This window comes from Culex quinquefasciatus, chromosome 1 (genome assembly GCF_015732765.1).
Source record: "Culex quinquefasciatus strain JHB chromosome 1, VPISU_Cqui_1.0_pri_paternal, whole genome shotgun sequence".
NCBI lineage: Eukaryota > Metazoa > Arthropoda > Insecta > Diptera > Culicidae > Culex > Culex quinquefasciatus.
In genome coordinates this window covers 85,054,654-85,074,391 of record NC_051861.1, presented here as the reverse complement: position 1 = coordinate 85,074,391, position 19,738 = coordinate 85,054,654, and the positions used below count along the sequence as shown (strand labels likewise).

The 19,738-nt window shown below is 32.9% G+C and overlaps 2 protein-coding genes across 4 annotated transcripts in view; one reads left to right on the top strand and one right to left on the bottom strand.

Moving 5' to 3' along the window:
* Positions 1-7,057: 7,057 nt before the first annotated feature.
* On the top strand, positions 7,058-11,731 carry LOC119771164 (sphingomyelin phosphodiesterase-like). The gene is made up of 3 exons (XM_038266643.1): positions 7,058-7,248; positions 7,314-8,761; positions 11,199-11,731. Exons 1-3 carry the CDS (start codon positions 7,128-7,130, stop codon positions 11,538-11,540), a joined length of 1,911 nt encoding a protein of 636 aa, XP_038122571.1. The 5' UTR covers positions 7,058-7,127; the 3' UTR covers positions 11,541-11,731.
* LOC6034331 (corticotropin-releasing factor-binding protein) overlaps positions 11,564-19,738 on the bottom strand; it is a 46,151-nt gene continuing 37,976 nt past the window's right edge. For all 3 annotated transcript variants that reach the window (XM_038266644.1, XM_038266645.1, XM_038266646.1), the window contains 3 exons: positions 15,022-15,462; positions 14,807-14,958; positions 11,564-12,241 (listed from right to left, as the gene is read on the bottom strand). In XM_038266644.1, coding sequence (XP_038122572.1) covers positions 11,975-12,241; positions 14,807-14,958; positions 15,022-15,462 — 860 coding nt within the window. In that variant the 3' untranslated portion in view covers positions 11,564-11,974. The remainder of the gene's footprint in view (positions 12,242-14,806; positions 14,959-15,021; positions 15,463-19,738) is intronic.

Sequence of the window (19,738 nt, the reverse complement as noted above, 5' to 3'; positions counted from 1 at the left end):
AGTTGTTTTTACCCGTTTTCGAAATATTCCCGTTTTCGCGCGCGGCGCGTTGAAATACCCAGTTTTCATGCTTAAAAAATCATATCTCTGAATCGCGTTAATGGATATTCGAAATTTTTGGATATGCTACACCCAGAACTGGGCATCGGCATACGAGAGGATAAAGAGCACGATTCGTTAGTAAAATGGTACTGTGTGCGAACGGAGAGGATAAATCCCGAAATTACCGAGAGTACTTTACTCATCAGAGGCGCCGACCAGTCCAAAATGTTGGGGGGCACGGTTGTTTTCCGAAATCGTTAGGTGAGAGTGGCAATTTGATGTTTAAGTTTATTGTATATCACGAATTTTACCAATTTGAATATTACGATGTGATACAGTCATCCCACATATTCGGAACACCCACAAATTTGGAACACTTTTATGATAATTTGTCAATAGCTTGCCAAAAGTAGCTTTTCTGTCGACCTTACTATTTTTAGAACCTTCATTTGGACATTATCTTGCTATTTCACTAGTAAAAGTAGTACTTTTTTGAACAAAAAACTTCATTCCAAGACTATTTTGTCCAGAGCAGCAAAACACTGCCTCCAAATGGCCTGTTTCATAATTGTGGGATGTTATTGTGCCTCCCACAATTGTGGAACACTCGAATTTAAGTGATATTTTCACAAAAAAAGTTATCAAACAATGTATAAAACATCACTAAGCTTGAGTTTCATTGGTTTCTGTGAGTGAGGTCATTATTTGGTAATAAATATGTACTCCTGGAGAAAACCAAAGTTTGTTTACATTCGTAAGAAAAAAGTGTTCCGAATTTGTGGATTTCAAGGGTCAAAGTAATTCTTCAAAAACTTCATATAAAAGTTAAAATTTGCAGATGTTCGACACAGCATTCGATAGATCGCAAGAAAATCTTTCAAATGAAGGTAAAAGCGAATCATTAAGTTCAATTATCGATTTGCAATGATTTTTTGAACATTGGCCGATCTGGAAACCGTTCCGAATATGTGGGATGACTGTACAAGTTTTTTTCATCCAAAATCAATTTTTTTTTAAACATAGTTTATTAAAACGTGATTGAGAATGTTTATTGGGGGAATTTTTTATATTTTTGGAAGGCGAATTCCTTCTAATTGGCATATTCTCACTTATTTTCCAGAAGTAACAGTCAATAATAAAAATGATCAGGTATTTAAAATTCAACAACACAAATATTCTAAAAATAAAAACAAAAGTAAAAAGCAAAAATTTAGAACTTAAGAAATAAAAAAATACACATTAAAAAAACAACATTTTTTCAAATCTGCAATTTAGAAAAAAATAACAGATTTACCACAATAAATATTCCAAAATTTAAAAATTTTTTTTTAAAAACTCTAGGGTTAAAAAAACTCATGGCTTAAAAATTAAAAAAAATCAAAAGAAGAAATTCAGAAATTTAAAAAATCAGAAATTGTTTAAAAAATCGAAAATTTAACATCAATTTATTTGTTAAGAATTAAAGATTATATGAATTTAAAGAATTTAAGAATTTAAGAATTTAAGAATTTAAGAATTTAAGAATTTAAGAATTTAAGAATTTAAGAATTTAAGAATTTAAGAATTTAAGAATTTAAGAATTTAAGAATTTAAGAATTTAAGAATTTAAGAATTTAAGAATTTAAGAATTTAAGAATTTAAGAATTTAAGAATTTAAGAATTTAAGAATTTAAGAATTTAAGAATTTAAGAATTTAAGAATTTAAGAATTTAAGAATTTAAGAATTTAAGAATTTAAGAATTTAGAATTTAAGAATTTAAGAATTTAAGAATTTAAGAATTTAAGAATTTAAGAATTTAAGAATTTAAGAATTTAAGAATTTAAGAATTTAAGAATTTAAGAATTTAAGAATTTAAGAATTTAAGAATTTAAGAATTTAAGAATTTAAGAATTTAAGAATTTAAGAATTTAAGAATTTAAGAATTTAAGAATTTAAGAATTTAAAATTTAAGAATTTAAGAATTTAAGAATTTAAGAATTTAAGAATTTAAGAATTTAAGAATTTAAGAATTTAAGAATTTAAGAATTTAAGAATTTAAGAATTTAAGAATTTAAGAATTTAAGAATTTAAGAATTTAAGAATTTAAGAATTTAAGAATTTAAGAATTTAAGAATTTAAGAATTTAAGAATTTAAGAATTTAAGAATTTAAGAATTTAAGAATTTAAGAATTTAAGAATTTAAGAATTTAAGAATTTAAGAATTTAAGAATTTAAGAATTTAAGAATTTAAGAATTTAAGAATTTAAGAATTTAAGAATTTAAGAATTTAAGAATTTAAGAATTTAAGAATTTAAGAATTTAAGAATTTAAGAATTTAAGAATTTAAGAATTTAAGAATTTAAGAATTTAAGAATTTAAGAATTTAAGAATTTAAGAATTTAAGAATTTAAGAATTTAAGAATTTAAGAATTTAAGAATATAAGAATTTAAGAATTTAAGAATTTAAGAATTTAAGAATTTAAGAATTTAAGAATTTAAGAATTTAAGAATTTAAGAATTTAAGAATTTAAGAATTAAAGAATTTAAGAATTCAAGAATTTAAGAATTTAAGCATTTCAGAATTTTAGAAATTAAGAATAACCCAAAAGATACACAAACCGAGACACAAACGGTTTTTAATAAAATCAAAAAAAGCATTATGACGATTTGATACGACCAAAAATTTGCAATTTTTTAAAATGAAATCAAGAAAAAAATTACCTCAAATTACTCAAAAAATATCGAATTTATCAGCATTTTTTTAAATGTAAAGCTGTCAACAAATGACCATTTTGAAAAGTGTTTCAATTCATTTTCGCTAAATCCTGATCTACAATGGCAAATCGCAGAATGTTGCGTCTGAAAACTTGATGATTGTTTTGGCAAGAGTTTGCGTAAGTTTGCTCTTGTATACTAAGCTTGCTGGTTTTCCTACCTAGTTAGCATAAGAGAGCGCAGTAGTATAGATGAAACGTTGTCGATTTAGAAAACAACAAATGTTTTTGAACTGTTTTACAGATTCGCTTACAAGAATTCTATCCAATTTCAATTCAGTTTTAAATATTATTTTCAATTATTTCTGTTTTTTTTTGTAATATTTAAAATAAGAATATTTTTCTTCCAAAATTTCTGGGGGGGCACAATGTATGGGCTGCCCCCCCTGCCCAATTTTAAGGGGGGCAAAAAGTACCGTGCCCCCCCAGAGTCGGCGCCCCTGTTACTCATGGTTCATTTTCCAAAAAAGTTCATCTATCAAAAAAAAAGTACCGGTACTGAGACTCGAGCCCAAGACCTTCGGCATATAACTCGTTGGCTCAACTCGTACCTGGTCAACCGTTCCGCCTATGTGAAGATCGCTGGTTCTCTCTCGACCTGCTACGAAATACCTTCCGGCGTCCCGCAAGGAAGCCACCTTGGCCCGTTGATTTTCGTGCTGTTCATCAATGACCTGTGTTCCCGTCTCCAGTCATGCAAGCTGCTGTACGCCGATGACCTCAAAATATTCCGGCGAATTTGGAGATTCTGACGACGTCCGTGCTCTCCAGGAAGACATCAACGTGCTGCTTCGCTGCTGCGTTCAGAACGGAATGGAAGTGAACGAGAAAAAGTGCAAGCTGATCTCGTTCTACAGGATTCGGAGCCCAAATCTTGCGGAGTACAACATGGGCCGATCCACACTCGAACGCGTTCACTCCATCGTGGACTTGGGCGTCACGATTGACTGCTAGATGGAATTCAACCAGCACGTCTCCATCTCCGTGGCCAAATCGTACGCTATGCTCGGTTTCCTTCGAAGAAATGCTGCTGGTTTCACCGACGTGAGGGTCCTCAAAACGCTGTACTTCTCGCTAGTTCGCAGTGTGTTGGAGTACGCCGTACCGGTGTGGGCGCCGTATTACGCCGTCCATCAGCAGAAGATCGAGAGTATCCAGCGTCGGTTCGTAAGGTTTGCAGCTCGAGTGTTGCCCTGGAACGACCCTGTGACGCTGGCACCCTACACGAACCTGTGCGCTCTGGTCGGCCTGCCAACACTCCAACACAGAAGAGTTCTCCTTCAACGACTGTTTGTGTTTGACGTCTTGCGGAACAACATCGACTGCAGTGACCTACTCGAAGAAGTCCACATCCGAGTTCCCTCAAGAGAACTTCGGAACCATCAGCTTCTCGACATACCAAGACACACGACGAACTACGGACACCACAACCCTCTTGACGCCTGCTGTAGAAAGTTCAATCACTCGACTATTTTGGAAAATTTTGACTTTAATGTGTGTAAATCTATGTTTAGAAGTAGAATTTTGTTGCTTAGTTAGTAAGAAACCCTAAAGCCTGCAAAGATGATAAAAAATAAAATAAATAATATTGGTCATATTGAACCGTGCCTTTGCCGTATGGGCCGTATGGTTCGGTGTCTAAGTGGCGGTCGTTTGTCCATATAAGCCACTCATAGGATGAACTGTTCCAATGAACGAATGAACACGCGAGAGGACTATACTCTCGCAATATAGCACCTTCTCACGTTTCTTTTCGTGAGGACTATCCCCTCGTTCTTTAACTTTGGGTGTATGTAAAATATTACAAGAAATCAGGGAAAAATATTTTCAGATATGAGCTCTTTGGTCCCGAGACCTTCAAATCAGCAAATGAAATTTTCACAGGACCTTTTCAAATATTTAGCTAGGTTTTTTGAACCTCCACATATTTTTTCCTTAAAAGCTCAACTAATAACATTTTTTTTTTGAAACGTGGCGCTCTAAAATTGGTTCGTCTGTTCCGGAGATATGATTTTTTGAAAAATGTGCTTTTTGTGAAAATCGAGGAAAAATGCCATTTTTTGGACCACCCTATTTTGGATAGGAGCACCCTAATCACCAAATAAAGAAATATGGATGTGGCAGTGCGTGGCCGAATGGTTACGCTGTCCGCTTTGTAAGCGCTGCTGCAACCTTCCATCGGATGAGGAAGTAAAATGTCGGTCCCGGCCTTGGTTGTTAGGCCGTTAAGTCATTCCAGGTGTAGGAGTCGTCTCCATGCCATAATTACAAACAACACACCAAACCAAGCCTACTCCGGTGGAATCGCTGGCGGCGGTTGGACTCACAATCCAAAGGTCGTCAGTTCAAACACTGGGGTGGAAGGTTCCTTGGAGTAAAAGAGGTTTGGGTGCTCTCCCCATTCAAGCCTTCGGACTCCTAGGTTCGAGCAGAAACTTGCAATAGAGACCACAAAAGACCCGGGGGTCGTTAATGTGGATGGTTTGATTTTTTTTTGGATCTAATTATTTGGGTCAAAAAACCCCCACTCCAAATTTGAGCCAAATCGGAGCACTTTTGATTTGGAGACTTCCTGTTTGACGTGGAATGGCTGTTAACTTTATGGAATCTTTAGATGAAGGCCACCCTTTTGTGTCAGCAAATAAATTTACCATTCGGACATACTCTAGAATCTAAACCCACCGACCTTTTGCGTATTACGGAGGTAGACCCACAGATCTGAACTCTAAGGAGTGTTTGGAGTAGGGGAAATATACCCAAATACTCAAACACCTATCTTTGTCATATGAAGAGTTTGATGCTCGATTAAAGTTCCAAAAATACTATTTAGGTATAGCCTTACCAGCAACAGCACCGCCTCAAGTAAGCACGAAATTGTATGCCATTTACTGGCCAAAAAGATCAAATTTAATGCACTTTTGATCATAATTTCTATTTTGTGAGACCATTTCTCATCATTATGTTGGCACACACAGTGACACACGCAAGAAACCCTCAAACGCTTAATGAATATCGCCAAAATCATCTTTTCACTTTCGCTTACTTTTTCACGGCGCTTTCGATACAAAACTGCCCCCAACTTTCGGCAATATGTTCTTTTGCACATTAGTTAGTCACTCAATTGAAAAATAATCCCGAAACATGTAAATAATTAGCAAGCGGCATCAAAAAAACAAACGCGCCAAGTCGTTTGACGTTTGACTTTTGACTACCCATTCTAATCGAAGGCTGAAGAAAACCGAGCGAGAAACGAAGGCAAAAAAAGAACAAAGGCTGGCCGTCAACACCACCAGCAGCGACGGTTGGAGTGAGCTAGTGATGCCAGGAAATGTTTTCTATAAATGCTACTTTTCGTGAGTGTTCGCTTAAAATTTCATCAATTTTGGCAGCACTAAACAGACCCAAAAGAGCGCTGGAAGAAAAAAAGAACAAAGCTGAAGTAGGAAAATGGGCGTGGCCCAATGCACTCAACTGATTGGAATGCATTTGGGATTTTTTTTTAAATGCTTGTAAATGGAATAGCATAACTTTTAATAAAAGCGAAAATAAACAGATATGTTCGCAAAAATTAGCTCTACTCGTTGGTGTACTTGGTTCTAGTAAATTTCAAGGAACACTCCAGATTATCCAGCATCTTTCAAACACGACCACTTATTAGGCTTAAAATGGGTATATTTCCCCTACCTAGAACATCTAAACTTGTCAACAAAGTACACGGAAAAAAGAGTTCCCAAAATCGTGAACAAGCGTTCATGGAAATGGGAACCACGCACAAAGTGTTCAAATTTCATAGTATGTTTTTTAAAATCGTACCATGGGATTTGAACACTTTGTTCGAGGTTCCCATTTTCATGACCGCTTGTTCACGATTTTGGGAAATCTTTTTCCTCCGTGTAGTCTACCACTGAAATTAAACAATTATGATCCGGGTCAAAATTTCGATAATTTCACGTATTTTGACAAACAATATGACATAACTGAGATCAACCTCTTCTGGTCATGTTTTAATTTGCAGTTTTAACTAATTTTTTTCTAAAGATTAAGGTGGTTATTCAGGAAATATGACTTCTCTTATTATTTTTAAGAATATGCTTTATTTGTAAAAATTGTACCACCCTTATACAAACTGTAACGTAATCCCAGCCCGAACCCCCGGTTTCGCTGATAAGGTGCCTTTGTTTCCATTTTAAAGCCGACTTATCAACAATATTTACCCAGCCCGAAGCTCGGGTCAACGAGTATCGCTCGAGCATTCGCTGTACCTTTCTCCCGAACCAAACTCTTCGACTCAGTCGACGCCAGACCGTCAAAGCCGCAACAGGACTGTCGAGATGAGGTCCTCTGTGGTGTGTTTTGCTTTTTTGTTGATCACTTTGTCCGCCGTGCGGGGTTCAACCTTAATTGACAGCACAATCATCGCCGGAGATAATGTGGCCGTTGAGGTTCAGATTGGTGAGTCTACCTTCCAATGTTTGTTGCTGAGCCCGGTTGAATAAAATTGGATGAATATTTTTCAGCCAAGTACAAAGCCGAATTCTTGGAGGAGTTCGAGCACTACCAGTCCACCGGTCAACGATCGGCAAATTTTGATCGGCTGCTGGATCTGATCAAGCGGTCCAACATCCGGGTTTCGCTGGACGAGATGCCTCACGCGCGGAGTCCGAAGGTTTGCTTGACCTGCCTATCGGCGAGTCATACGTTTTTGGAGCTGTACAAAAAGTCGGAGAGCAAGCAGAAAGGGGAGCTGGTGAAGCTGGCTCAAGACATTTGTCACTTGTATAACTTAAAGAGCTACGTTTGTGATGGATTGATTGAGCTGAATTCCGATATGATGCTGTTTATATTGAGTCAGCTGCAGTACCTGCCAAGTGCTGAACGAGTTTGCGAAGTGGCGTTCCAGGGGGAAGATTGCGTTGCAAAGAGTTCCAATCTGCTTGATGATCGCTACCCAAAGGTGGTCATCAGTGAGTCGCGTCACTCGTTGAAGACGTCTAAGGTATCGACGGCTAGATCAGCGGGAGAACCCTTGACGATCATCCACATTACCGACATCCACTACGATCCGGACTACGAGGTTGGAGTCAACGCGGACTGTGGTTCGGAAGCATGCTGCCGTCACGTTCCAGACCTCGATCCGGCTGACTCTAGCAACGCTGCAGGCTTCTGGGGTGACTACCGCGACTGTGATACTCCGTGGCACGCCGTAGTCGACGTCATGGAGCAGATCCGCAAGCAGCATCCGGATGTCGTTGCGGTCTACTTCACCGGGGACATCATTCACCATTTCACGTGGAACACGACGCTCGAAAGCAACGAGCAAGCCATGGTGCAGATCTTCCAACTGTTGAAGGAACGCTTCGTTGGTATCCCGCTCTATCCGATCCTCGGCAATCACGAAGCTCACCCGGCTAACCTGTACGCACCGAACGACGTCCCAGCAAACCTCAACTCCAAATACCTCTACGACTTCGTCGCAAAACAGTGGGAAGACTGGCTCCCCGAAGACCCAACCATCCGCCAAACCATTGCCGACGGAGCGTACTACACCGCGATCACCCCGCTAGGTCACCGGATCATTGCCCTGAACAACAACCCGTGCTACGTGCACAACTGGTGGCTCCTATTCAGTGACAACTACTACATCCGGCAGCTCCAGTGGCTGCACGACACGCTCCAAGACGCGGAACAGGCCGGTGAGCAAGTTCACATCCTGGGTCACGTGCCGTCGTACGACAACTACTGCTACGTGGGCTGGACCCGGGAGTACCGGAAGATCGTGGAGCGGTTTGCGCACATCATCCAGGGGCAGTTCAACGGGCACTCGCACCTGGATGAGTTCAATGTGTACTACCGGAAGGACGACCCAACGGCGGCGGTGAACGTGGCGTGGAACGGGGCTTCGACGACGACCTTTACGCGACTGAATCCAAACTACAAGGTGTTTTACGTGGATGGGGAGAGCTTTGTGAGTATTAAAAAATATTAGATGATTGTAAAAAAATATTTCAAACTTGCTGAAAATTTTTTTTAAATTGTTACAAATTTGTTAAAATTATCAGCAATATTTTTCAAAAAATCAAAACCATATTGCTAAATTGTGATTGTTTCAAATTATTTAAAAATGAATAGGTAACGTAGTGGAAAATGTTAAAAATAATCATAAATTGTTTGAAATATAAAAAAAAGTTTATCTTTCAAAATTATGTAAAACAACAAACACTAAAAAAACATTAAAATTATTTTTAAAAAATCAAGTTTTACCAAACTTATTAAAATAATTTTAAATTGCTCGCAATTTTAAAAACTGTTAGAATTATTTTTTTAAATAATTCATATCATTGATTAAATTGATAAAACTTGTGTAAACTATTAAAAACTGTTAAAAATTGTTTCAAATTTGTTAAATGTTGTTAAAAATGATTAAAAATTGATTAATAATTACAAATGGTTGAAAATTGTTAAAAATTATTGAAAAGTTGTTGAAAGCTGCTAAAAAATGTTAAAATCTTTTAAATTGTAAAAAAATGTTAAAAATTGTTAAAAACTGTTAAAAATTGCTGAAAAATGTTGAAAATTGTTTAAAGTTGTTATAAATTGTTTAAAATAGTTAAAAATTGTTAAAAATTGTAATTTTTTTTAAAAAATGTTAAAAAATGTTAAAAATTGTTAAAAATTGTTAAAAATTGTTAAAAATTGTTTTTTTTTAATTGTTAAAAATTATTAAAAATTTAATTTTTTTTTAAATTGTTAAAAGTTGTTAAAAATTGTTAACAATTGTTAAAAATTGTTTAATTTTTTTTAAATGGCAAAAAATTGCTCAAATTTTTTTTTAAATTGTCGAAAACTTTTAAAAATTGCTAAAAAATGTTAAAAGTTGTAAAAGTTGTTAAAAAATGTAAAAAAAATTCAAAAATGGTTAAAAATTGTTAAACATTGTAAAAAATGTTAAAAATTGTTTTTAAATTGTAAAAAAATGTTAAATGTTGTTAAAAATTGTTAAAAATGTTTAAAAATGTTAAAATTGATGAAAATTTATGAAAATTGTTAAATTTTTTTTTGAAAATTGCAAAAAATTGTTAAAAATTGTTAAAAATTGTTAAAATTATTTAAAACTTGCTGAAACTTGTTAAAACTTGTTAAAAATTGTAAAAAATTAATAAAATTTGTTTAAAATTGCTAAAAATTTGTTTGACATAGTTAAAAATTGATTAAAAATTGTTGAAAATTGTTAAAAATTGTAAAATTGTAAAAAAATGAAAAAAATTGTAAAAATGTAAAAAATTGTTAAAAATTTAAATTTAAAAAAAATATATATTTTTTGAAAATTTTCAAAAATGGTTAAAAATTGTTAAAAATTGCTAAAAATTGTAAAAAAATTTAAAAATTGTTTTTAAATTGTAAAAAATTTAAAAGTTGTTAAAAATATTTTGAACAATTTTTAACAACTTTTAAATTTTTTACAATTTAAAAACAATTTTTAAAATTTTTTACAATTTTTAACAATTTTTAACAATTTTTAACCATTTTTGAAAATTTTCAAAAAATATATATTTTTTTTAAATTTAAATTTTTAACAATTTTTTACATTTTTACAATTTTTTTCATTTTTTTACAATTTTACAATTTTTAACAATTTTCAACATTTTTTTTTTTAAATGTTAAAATTGATGAAAATTGTTAATTTTTTTTTTTTTGAAAATTGCAAAAAAATGTTAAAAATTGTTAAAAATTGTTAAAATTATTTAAAACTTGCTGAAACTTGTTAAAACTTGTTAAAAATTGTAAAAAATTAATAAAATTTGTTTAAAATTGCTAAAAATTTGTTTGACATAGTTAAAAATTTATTAAAAATTGTTGAAAATTGTTAAAAATTGTAAAATTGTAAAAAAATGAAAAAAAATTTGAAAGTGTAAAAAATTGTTAAAAATTGTCAATTTTTTTTAAAATAATTAAAAATTGATAAAATTGTTGAAAATTGTAAACAATTCTAAAAAATTGTTAAAAATTTATAAAAATTGTTGAAAATGGCGTTAAATTGCTAAACATTGTTGAAAATTGTTAAAAATTGTTAAATATTGTTTAAAATGTTTAAAATTGTTAAATTTTTTTTTCAAAATTGTTAAATATTGTAAAAAATGTAAAAAATGTTAAAAATTGATAAAAATTTATAAAAATTGTTAAAAATTGTTAAAAAATGTTAAAAATTGTTAAAAATTAATAAAAATTGTTTAAAATAATTAAAAACTGTTAATTTTTTTTAAAAATTGTTAAAAATTGTTAAAATTGTTAAAATTTTTGAAAATTGTTAAAAATTGTTAAAAGTTGTTGAAAATTGTTAAAAATTGTTGAATTTTTATGAAAATTGATAAAATTGCTAAACATTTTAAATTCAAACTTTTCAGGAAATTCTCGACCAAGAAACCTGGATCTACAATCTGACCGAGGCCAACCTCACCCCGGACCAGCCTCCCCGCTGGTTTAAGGAGTACTCCTTCCGTGAGCACTACAACCTGACGGACCTCAGCCCTCGCTCGCTGGACCAGCTGCTCCAACGGCTGGCCGGCTCCGACGAAGCACTGTACGACTACTGGCGACTGAAGCAGAAAAACGCCGACCCGATGCTGGCCAGAGGCTGCGACGAGGACTGCCTGCGTGAAACGTTGTGTGCCGTGGTCCGGACCGAATACGGTGACGATAGGGTTTGCGACCGGTTGGTGGCCGGGAAGGAAAGGGAGGAGTTGTGACTTTTAAAATGAAACAGAGCTGATTCAAAGTTAACACTAAAATTTATATTTCTATTAGTTTACTTTCATCTTGTCTATACAATTTGTGTGTGTGCTTTTTTTTACTCTTGTGATGCATTTGTTTTGACTTTATTTTTTTCTTTTAATGATGTTTGTGAATATTTGCAAATAAATATCGGCTCATTTCTAAATACTCTTTAGTTTTAGCTCAATTCCCTTTTTCTCATCCAAAACTGAAAGTTATTTAGCTGTCAAACTTAGAAGATTCAGAAACTCATGGTGCAATCTTACTCTCTGCTATTGTATCAGAATCAGAGGGGTTCGTGATGTCATTATATTTTACAATTTTCTTTGGTGAATTTTCCTCCGTGTTGTTCCTGGTTTCTCTTTGGCTGCTGGATCTGGACCGCGCGAAACACTTCCCCCCTCACGCCTTACTTCTTCTTCTTTCGTCGCATGTCACACAACACGGTGGCCAGCGGGATGTCATTTTCATCCGCCATCCGGACCGACACCATGGCCTGGTTCGCGTGGCGACCGCTCGAAACGAGCCGCACCGAGGAAGCCTCGCAGAAGATGGCCTGCTCGGGACCGGCGTCCAGACTTTTGCCGCACACGGCCGCCGATTTATCCATGTCGCTCGAGTCCAGGCCCGGGGAGCCGCCAATGTCCAGCCGGTCGGTGGAGTCCGGTCGGTCGCACTTCATTGGAAAAATTGAAAAGAAAAATATTTGATTTTAAAGAAAGGTTTCAAAAGGTTTCATAAAATGTCATTAGAATTCATTAGATTTCATTAGATTTCATTAGATTTCATTAGATTTCATTAGATTTCATTAGATTTCATTAGATTTCATTAGATTTCATTAGATTTTATTAGATTTCATTAGATTTCATTAGATTTCATTAGATTTCATTAGATTTCATTAGATTTCATTAGATTTCATTAGATTTCATTAGATTTCATTAGATTTCATTAGATTTCATTAGATTTCATTAGATTTCATTAGATTTCATTAGATTTAATTAGATTTCATTAGATTTCGTTAGATTTCATTAGATTTCATTAGATTTCATTGGATTTCATTAGATTTCATTAGATTTCATTAGATTTCATTAGATTTCATTAGATTTCATTAGATTTCATTAGATTTCATTAGATTTCATTAGATTTCATTAGATTTCATTAGATTTCATTAGATTTCATTAGATTTCATTAGATTTGGGGAGATGTAATTAGAATTACGAATAGTCCTGTTTTTAAAACAACCTATAAATACTTATTTTGTTTAAAATTGTTGAAAACTGTTTGAAATTGTATAACATTAATTAAAACTTGTGAAACTGTAAAAAATTGTTGAAACGTGGTTTAAACTTGTTAAAAATTGCTTAAATTGTTTAAAATTATTTAAAATTAATAAGAATAATTCAAAATTATTCAAAACTGTTCAAAATTGTTCAAAATGGTTTAAAAAATGTTAAAAAATGTTTAACATAGTTTAAAATGGTTTCAAATTGTTTAAAATTATTTAAAATGGTTTAAAATTGTTTCAAATTGTTTAAAATTGTTTAAAATTGTTTCAAATTGTTTCAAATTGTTTCAAATTGTTTAAAATTGTTTAAAATTGTTTAAAATTGTTTAAAATTGTTTAAAATTGTTTAAAATTGTTTAAAATTGTTTAAAATTGTTTAAAATTGTTTAAAATTGTTTAAAATTGTTTAAAATTGTTTAAAATTGTTTAAAATTGTTTAAAATTGTTTAAAATTGTTTAAAATTGTTTAAAATTGTTTAAAATTGTTTAAAATTGTTCAAAATTGTTTAAAATTGTTTAAAATTAATTAAAATTGTTAAAAATTGTTTAAAATTGTTTAAAATTGTTTAAAATTGTTTGAAATTGTTTAAAATTGTTAAAAATTGTTTAAAATTGTTTAAAATTGTTTAAAATTGTTAAAAATTGTTTAAAATTGTTTAAAATTGTTTAAGATTGTTTAAAATTGTTTAAAATTGTTTTAAATTGTTTAAAATTGTTAAAAATTGTTTAAAATTGTTAAAAAATGTTAAAAATTGTTTAAAAATTGTTTAAAATTGCTTAAAATTGTTTAAAATTGTTCAAAATTGTTTAAAATTGTTTAAAAATGTTTAAAATTGTTCAAAATTGTTTAAAATTGTATAAAATTGTTTAAAATTGTTTAAAATTGTTTAAAATTGTTTAAAATTGTTTAAAATTGTTTAAAATTGTTTAAAATTGTTCAAAATTGTTTAAAATTGTTTAAAATTAATTAAAATTGTTTAAAAATGTTTAAAATTGTTTAGAATTGTTCAAAATTGTTTAAAATTGCTTAAAATTGTTTAAAATTGTTTAAAATTGTTTAAAATTGTTTAAAATTGTTTAAAATTGTTTTAAATTGTTCAAAAATTTTTAAAATTGTTTAAAATTGTTTAAAATTGTTTAAAGTTGTTTAAAATTGTTTAAAATTGTATAAAATTGTTTAAAATTGTTTAAAATTGTTTAAAATTGTTTAAAATTGTTTAAAATTGATTAAAATTGTTTAAAATTGTTTAAAATTGTTTAAAATTGTTTAAAATTGTTTAAAATTGTTTAAAATTGCTAAAAATTGTTTAAAAATTGTTTAAAAATTGCTTAAAATTATTTAAAATTGTTTAAAATTGTTTAAAATTGTTTAAAATTGTTTAAAATTGTTTAAAATTGTTTAAAATTGTTTAAAATTGTTTAAAATTGTTTAAAATTGTTTAAAATTGTTTAAAATTGTTTAAAATTGTTTAAAATTGTTTAAAGTTGTTTAAAATTGTTTAAAATTGTTTGAAATTGTTTAAAATTGTTTAAAATTGTTTAAAATTGTTTAAAATTGCTTGAATTTGTTTAATTGTTGAAAATTAATAAAAAATGTTTTTTTTTATTTTTGAAAATTGTTTAAAAAAATTCAAAATTGTCGAAAACAATTTTAAATTGTTTAAAAGTAATAATAAAACATTTAAATTATTTAAATTGTTTAAAATTGATTGAAATTGTTTAAAATATTTAAAATGGTTAAAAATGGTTAAAAATAGTTAAACTTTGTTTAAAAATTGTTAAATATTGTTAAAAATTGATAAAATTTGTCAAAAATTGTTAATAATTGTTAAAAATTGTGTTAAAATTGTTCAAAACTGTTTAAAACTGTTCGAATTTAAATTGATATGAAATTTTTAATAATAAACTAACGTTTCTATATAACTGTTTTGAATCCTAATATCGAACGCGACTCACATCGTAATTCACCCCATCCTTTCGCCCTCCTACGTCGATTCCGACCAAGGATATGACCGCAGGGAAAACGGCCGTCAACGTACAGTTCCGGTGCTTGCCATGGTTCCTGAGCGTGTAGTACGGAGCAACCCCTTCGGCCATTACATTACAAGCTGTTTAGTAAGAAAGTTATAATTTATTATTTCACACTCAGACTGATTTCAGGTTGGTCTTACGATCCGGATTGCGCAGATACCGCACGGACACGACGAACGACCCACTGATCGGTATCCGGTACTGGACCAGGGCCGCATTCTGGCTGGACCGGAACGCCTTCCGCACGGGACTGTACGGCCACAGCTTCGGGTCGTTGCAAAACTCCTCGACCCGCTGCTCCATCCCTTTGGGGTGGTCCTGCTCCGTCGGGAAGTACATCCCGTTGAGTTCCCACCCGTCCACGAAGGACATCAGCCCGCCGGTGTCACAGTTGACGTCCAGGTGCTTCACGCTGACCTCGACGATCTTGTCCGGATCGGTGACAAAGTACAGGCCGCAAACCTCCATCGAGGGTGCGCTGCCCAGGATGTCGATGAGGCGGCCATGTTTGGGCGCGGACACGACCGGTGCGACCTTCCGGAAGACGAACTCACCGTCCTCGGATGTCACCTGCATGCAGTCTGGAATTGAGAGAAGAGATATTTTAACAGTTGGATTCGTCACGATGAAGAAGGAGGCTGTCACGTGCAGGCTTCAATTGAGGAAGAAGAGACGTTATTGGTAGCATCTTCACTTCCGAGGTATAAATTTGCAATGTGAAACTGTCATAATCATGCTTCTACAGCAGTTGAAGAGGTTCCTCTTGAAAAAAAATGCGATTTCATCTCTTCCATACGTCACCCAGATCGTCGAGGTCTTGGGCTCTTTCCTCAGGTAAAATCAAAGAATAATTATATTCTTATTATACTGCCAACATTGGTCTAAAAATACAAATAATCGCTACAATTATTCTATAATATACATCAGCTGTAGTAAAATAATCATAATTTTTAAGCAACTCCTAAATGGAGCATTTCTTGATCAAAGCTTATTAAGAATCAAACTTCAAACAAATAAAAAAATGTAAAACAAAAAAACTGCTATTGGTTATGTTCCAGGCATGACCAACATGACAAAAAAAAAACGTTTAAGAATAATCTGTCGAATCTGAACTATGGCCAGTTCAAAACTTTGAGGCGAAATGTCACTCTCAGGGTTTCAATCGAACTGTCAAATCGGCGTTCCAATCGAGCAACAAGATCATGCAAGAACAAGGTTGGAATCAATTTAAAATAATTTTGTCAAAAAACGAGACTTATAACAATTAAAAGTATTGTAAAACTGTTGTTGATAATAATCTGGTAATTTTTATTATGTTTGTGCTTGTTTGGTACAAACAAAGTGCCAACACCAAAGAAAAACTACAAGTTGTTCAACCTTAAATTTATATGACTTTGGGTGTTTGAAATTTCTCCCAGAACATTTCATTTCCCTTTGTAGGTCCCTAATGAGCATCAGCTCAGCTAAAGTTAGACAATGACCATCCGTTCACTGTTTAACCCCTGAAGAGCCCGACTTCATTAGTCAATACCGGCGCCCTCCCAAGAAGCCTGCAGTTCAACAAAAGGGAGGAATGTCAGTCCGATAGTTGAAGTTGCAGACTCATCAAGCATAGTTTTTCGCTATATATCCGTTGACACCGCTTGAGACCGTTGAATCCTCAGCGTAAGTAGAATAAGGAATTAGCTTTTCGATGCCTCCCGAGCTACGATGCTATGGGGAGGACTTCCATAATAAACCCGTCGCCAAGCCCTCCGAGCTACGATGCTATGGGAAGGTCTTTCTAATTAGCACACCAAAACACTCGCGCACAGATATTTTAATAAAAAAATGTAATTTTGCACCACGATTACCCATACGACTTAAACCGCCAGCGTGCCGTTCGATCAACGATGATATGGAAGGTCTTTTTACAGTAATTTAATCACTTTGAACACTTAAACCTATTTTAATGCAATAAATCACACGACGTCGTGCCTCCCGATCAACAATGATGTAGGAAGGACTTCATTGATTAACGTCATGATTCGAAATCCGGACACTTAGTAGCATATCATTTTTGTTATAGCTGACAAAAAACATGTAATAAGTTGGAATTGAAGAAATATCATCAGGATGTAGTATTAACAGTCAGTTTTAAGAGAACGCATGCAAAATATGTCTTTTCAAACAATTTTTCATCAGAATTCGAAAATTAAAATTACTTGTTGTGCTTCGAATCCCGGACACTGATAGAAGCTGATTCAAAATCCGGACACTTTTGCTTCGAATTCCGGACACTCATTTTTGCTAATGAATCGCACAAATTTGGACTGAAATGTTAGTCAATGGCATTCTTTAGGTCTCAAATAAGCTGTTCACATCAAAACAATCGATATTTTATATAAAAATTTGCTTGAATTTCAGAAAATCAAAATAATCATAAATTTCTGCTTTGCCTTCCCGGTGCTTCGGACGCCTATGAAATATTTCACGTGAAATGTTTCGCATTTTTGGTAATCTTATAATTTTATATTATTTAACTGTCTTGACATTAACTACAGCGTTCACATAAACTTTAAATAAAAGTTTATGTTAGAATTCATCAAATAACACAGTTTTGACATTCATAATGTGAACTTATATCCAAATAATTGATAAAACAAGATGAGGTGTCCGGGTTTTTTTTCTGCTGTTTTTTGACTCCAAAATTTCCAAAATTGGTTAAATTTTGGAACTTTTATGCCAAGAGACCATGAACACACCAACTTGTTGCCCGCCTCCCTGGTGACACTCCGGATATCACCACCGAAAATCTTGCACACAAGTTTAATTTATTCAAATCCAATTTAACGACCAAGTAATATTATTCGCGTGCATCCTTCTTGGTGGCCTGGCTTGAGTTGAGTTTCAACGAGTGTCGTGTGCTCCTTTGAAGAGCGCAGATTTTTTGTGACAATTTTTTTTCTCCTTTTCCCTGCGACATTTCACCAGGATTAGGGAGGGTGTAAGAAGGCCACGGAGAAATTACAATAATAAATATTCTGTCACTTTGCAACAATTCAACTGCCAGCGTCAGGCGTGAAAGGCTGACGGGCGTCAGTGGGGTCGGGACCTGATGGTTGAGAGTTGTTGGTGAAGAAGTTGTTTTTCTAGGAGTTTTCTTTCACTTGCACACATTTGAGGTTTTCCTTGAAATGTTTAGAGTTCGATTATTGTGTTATAAATTATATAAAAAAAACAAGAAATCATTCAAAGTTTTCAAAAAAATATTTTTATTAGCAATTTCCTGATTTTTTTTAAATATTTGGTGACAAAAAATGTATTTGAAAAAACAGTTTAAAGCTCTTACTCCACCCAAAATCTACTTCCTAACCTGTTGTTGGTTTGTCCCAGCAAGGTTCAAAATTCGCAGTTTTCACTGGCCCTGTCGAGAGCCATCAACGGGTGACGGACGTATGTCCGAATACGTCGGCTTAGAGAAACATATTTGTCAGACAGTCAACATAACAGCAAATTCCTAATCCTTCCAAATTCAGCACATTTTTTATGTTTCTTTTTTTTTCAACAAGCAAAGGGAAATTTTTGAAACTGAAATAAATGTTGCATTAAAATCATATCATTAATTTGAAATTCAGAATACCATTGAGAAATATTTGTACTTTCTGAAGCAATATTTTTTCAAATAATTTTTTAGAATAATTTCTCAAATCCATTAAAAATCAAACCCATTGCAAAGCATTGTTCAAAAGTTGAGCCATTTTTTTCTGAAATAGACATCTGGAAACTGACAATACCTTCCCACCTGGAAGTGATGAAAGGCAATTGTACCATACTATCTCGCAGCACCTTTGAAGTAGATACAACCAACTTTTTGCACTTTTCGGTAAAGGCTTCGCAAATTCCTTCAACAGCAAAGGGCTAACCCATCGATGTGAGGTAAGGGAGCTAGATTGGCTTTTTTTAGCACTGCCAATTCATGCATCAAGTGCTTCAATTTTGTTCGAAATACTTCAGTCAAGGATAACATGGAGTTAATTGAACTGGTGTAGGAAAAGAAAGCCTATGAAAAAGGAACATTTTTGTATTCACGAGGGTTGAGCATTTAGTTGAGCATGTCATGATGTTTGTTTTGAAGGATTGTCTGCCTTTTATCTGAAAATACTCATACTGAATAATTGAGTATGCGTGTGAGTTGTTCAGGTGCCCTTTTAAAGATTTAGGGCTAAATACAAACACAAATACAAACACAAATACAAACATTTCGGTTATTTAAGCCATGAACGAAGACATGTCTAAAGTTTTTGAATAGGTCCTATAAACAAATGAAAGACAATAGCTTAGGACCTTTAAAAAAAAACTCTGGATGATGTGGATGTGGAAGCAGCATTTCTTGTCATGTGAGGCACATGAGAGATAGAAAATAGAGCCCCCAATAAAAATCACAAAAAGTACACAAGACAGTGAAGCACTCCAAAAGCCTCTCTTTTGCAGAAAGGACATTCACCATCATCGAATAATGGAAAAAGAGATTAGCTTTCGGCCGTCCATTTGCTCAGAAGCACATAGACGTCAGACTTTAAAGGGCAATTTCTGAAGTTCTATGCTGTCTCAGTCCAATGGCATCGTGGTGTTCATAATGTTGCAAACAAATACTACCAAATTACCTGCAGTTTTTATCACTTGTCGTGTTATTTTTACTTCAAATTTCGAATAAAATCAGATTTTTCAAACTTGTTTGGTATTTTTTTATTTGAACAGAATTCATCATTTATTCAAAAACATTTATTCAAACCCGGGCAGACGGTAATAACTAAATTCATGCCATTTCAATAACAAATTCTGTTAAAATAACAAAAAGTGTTATGGAATCTTCCT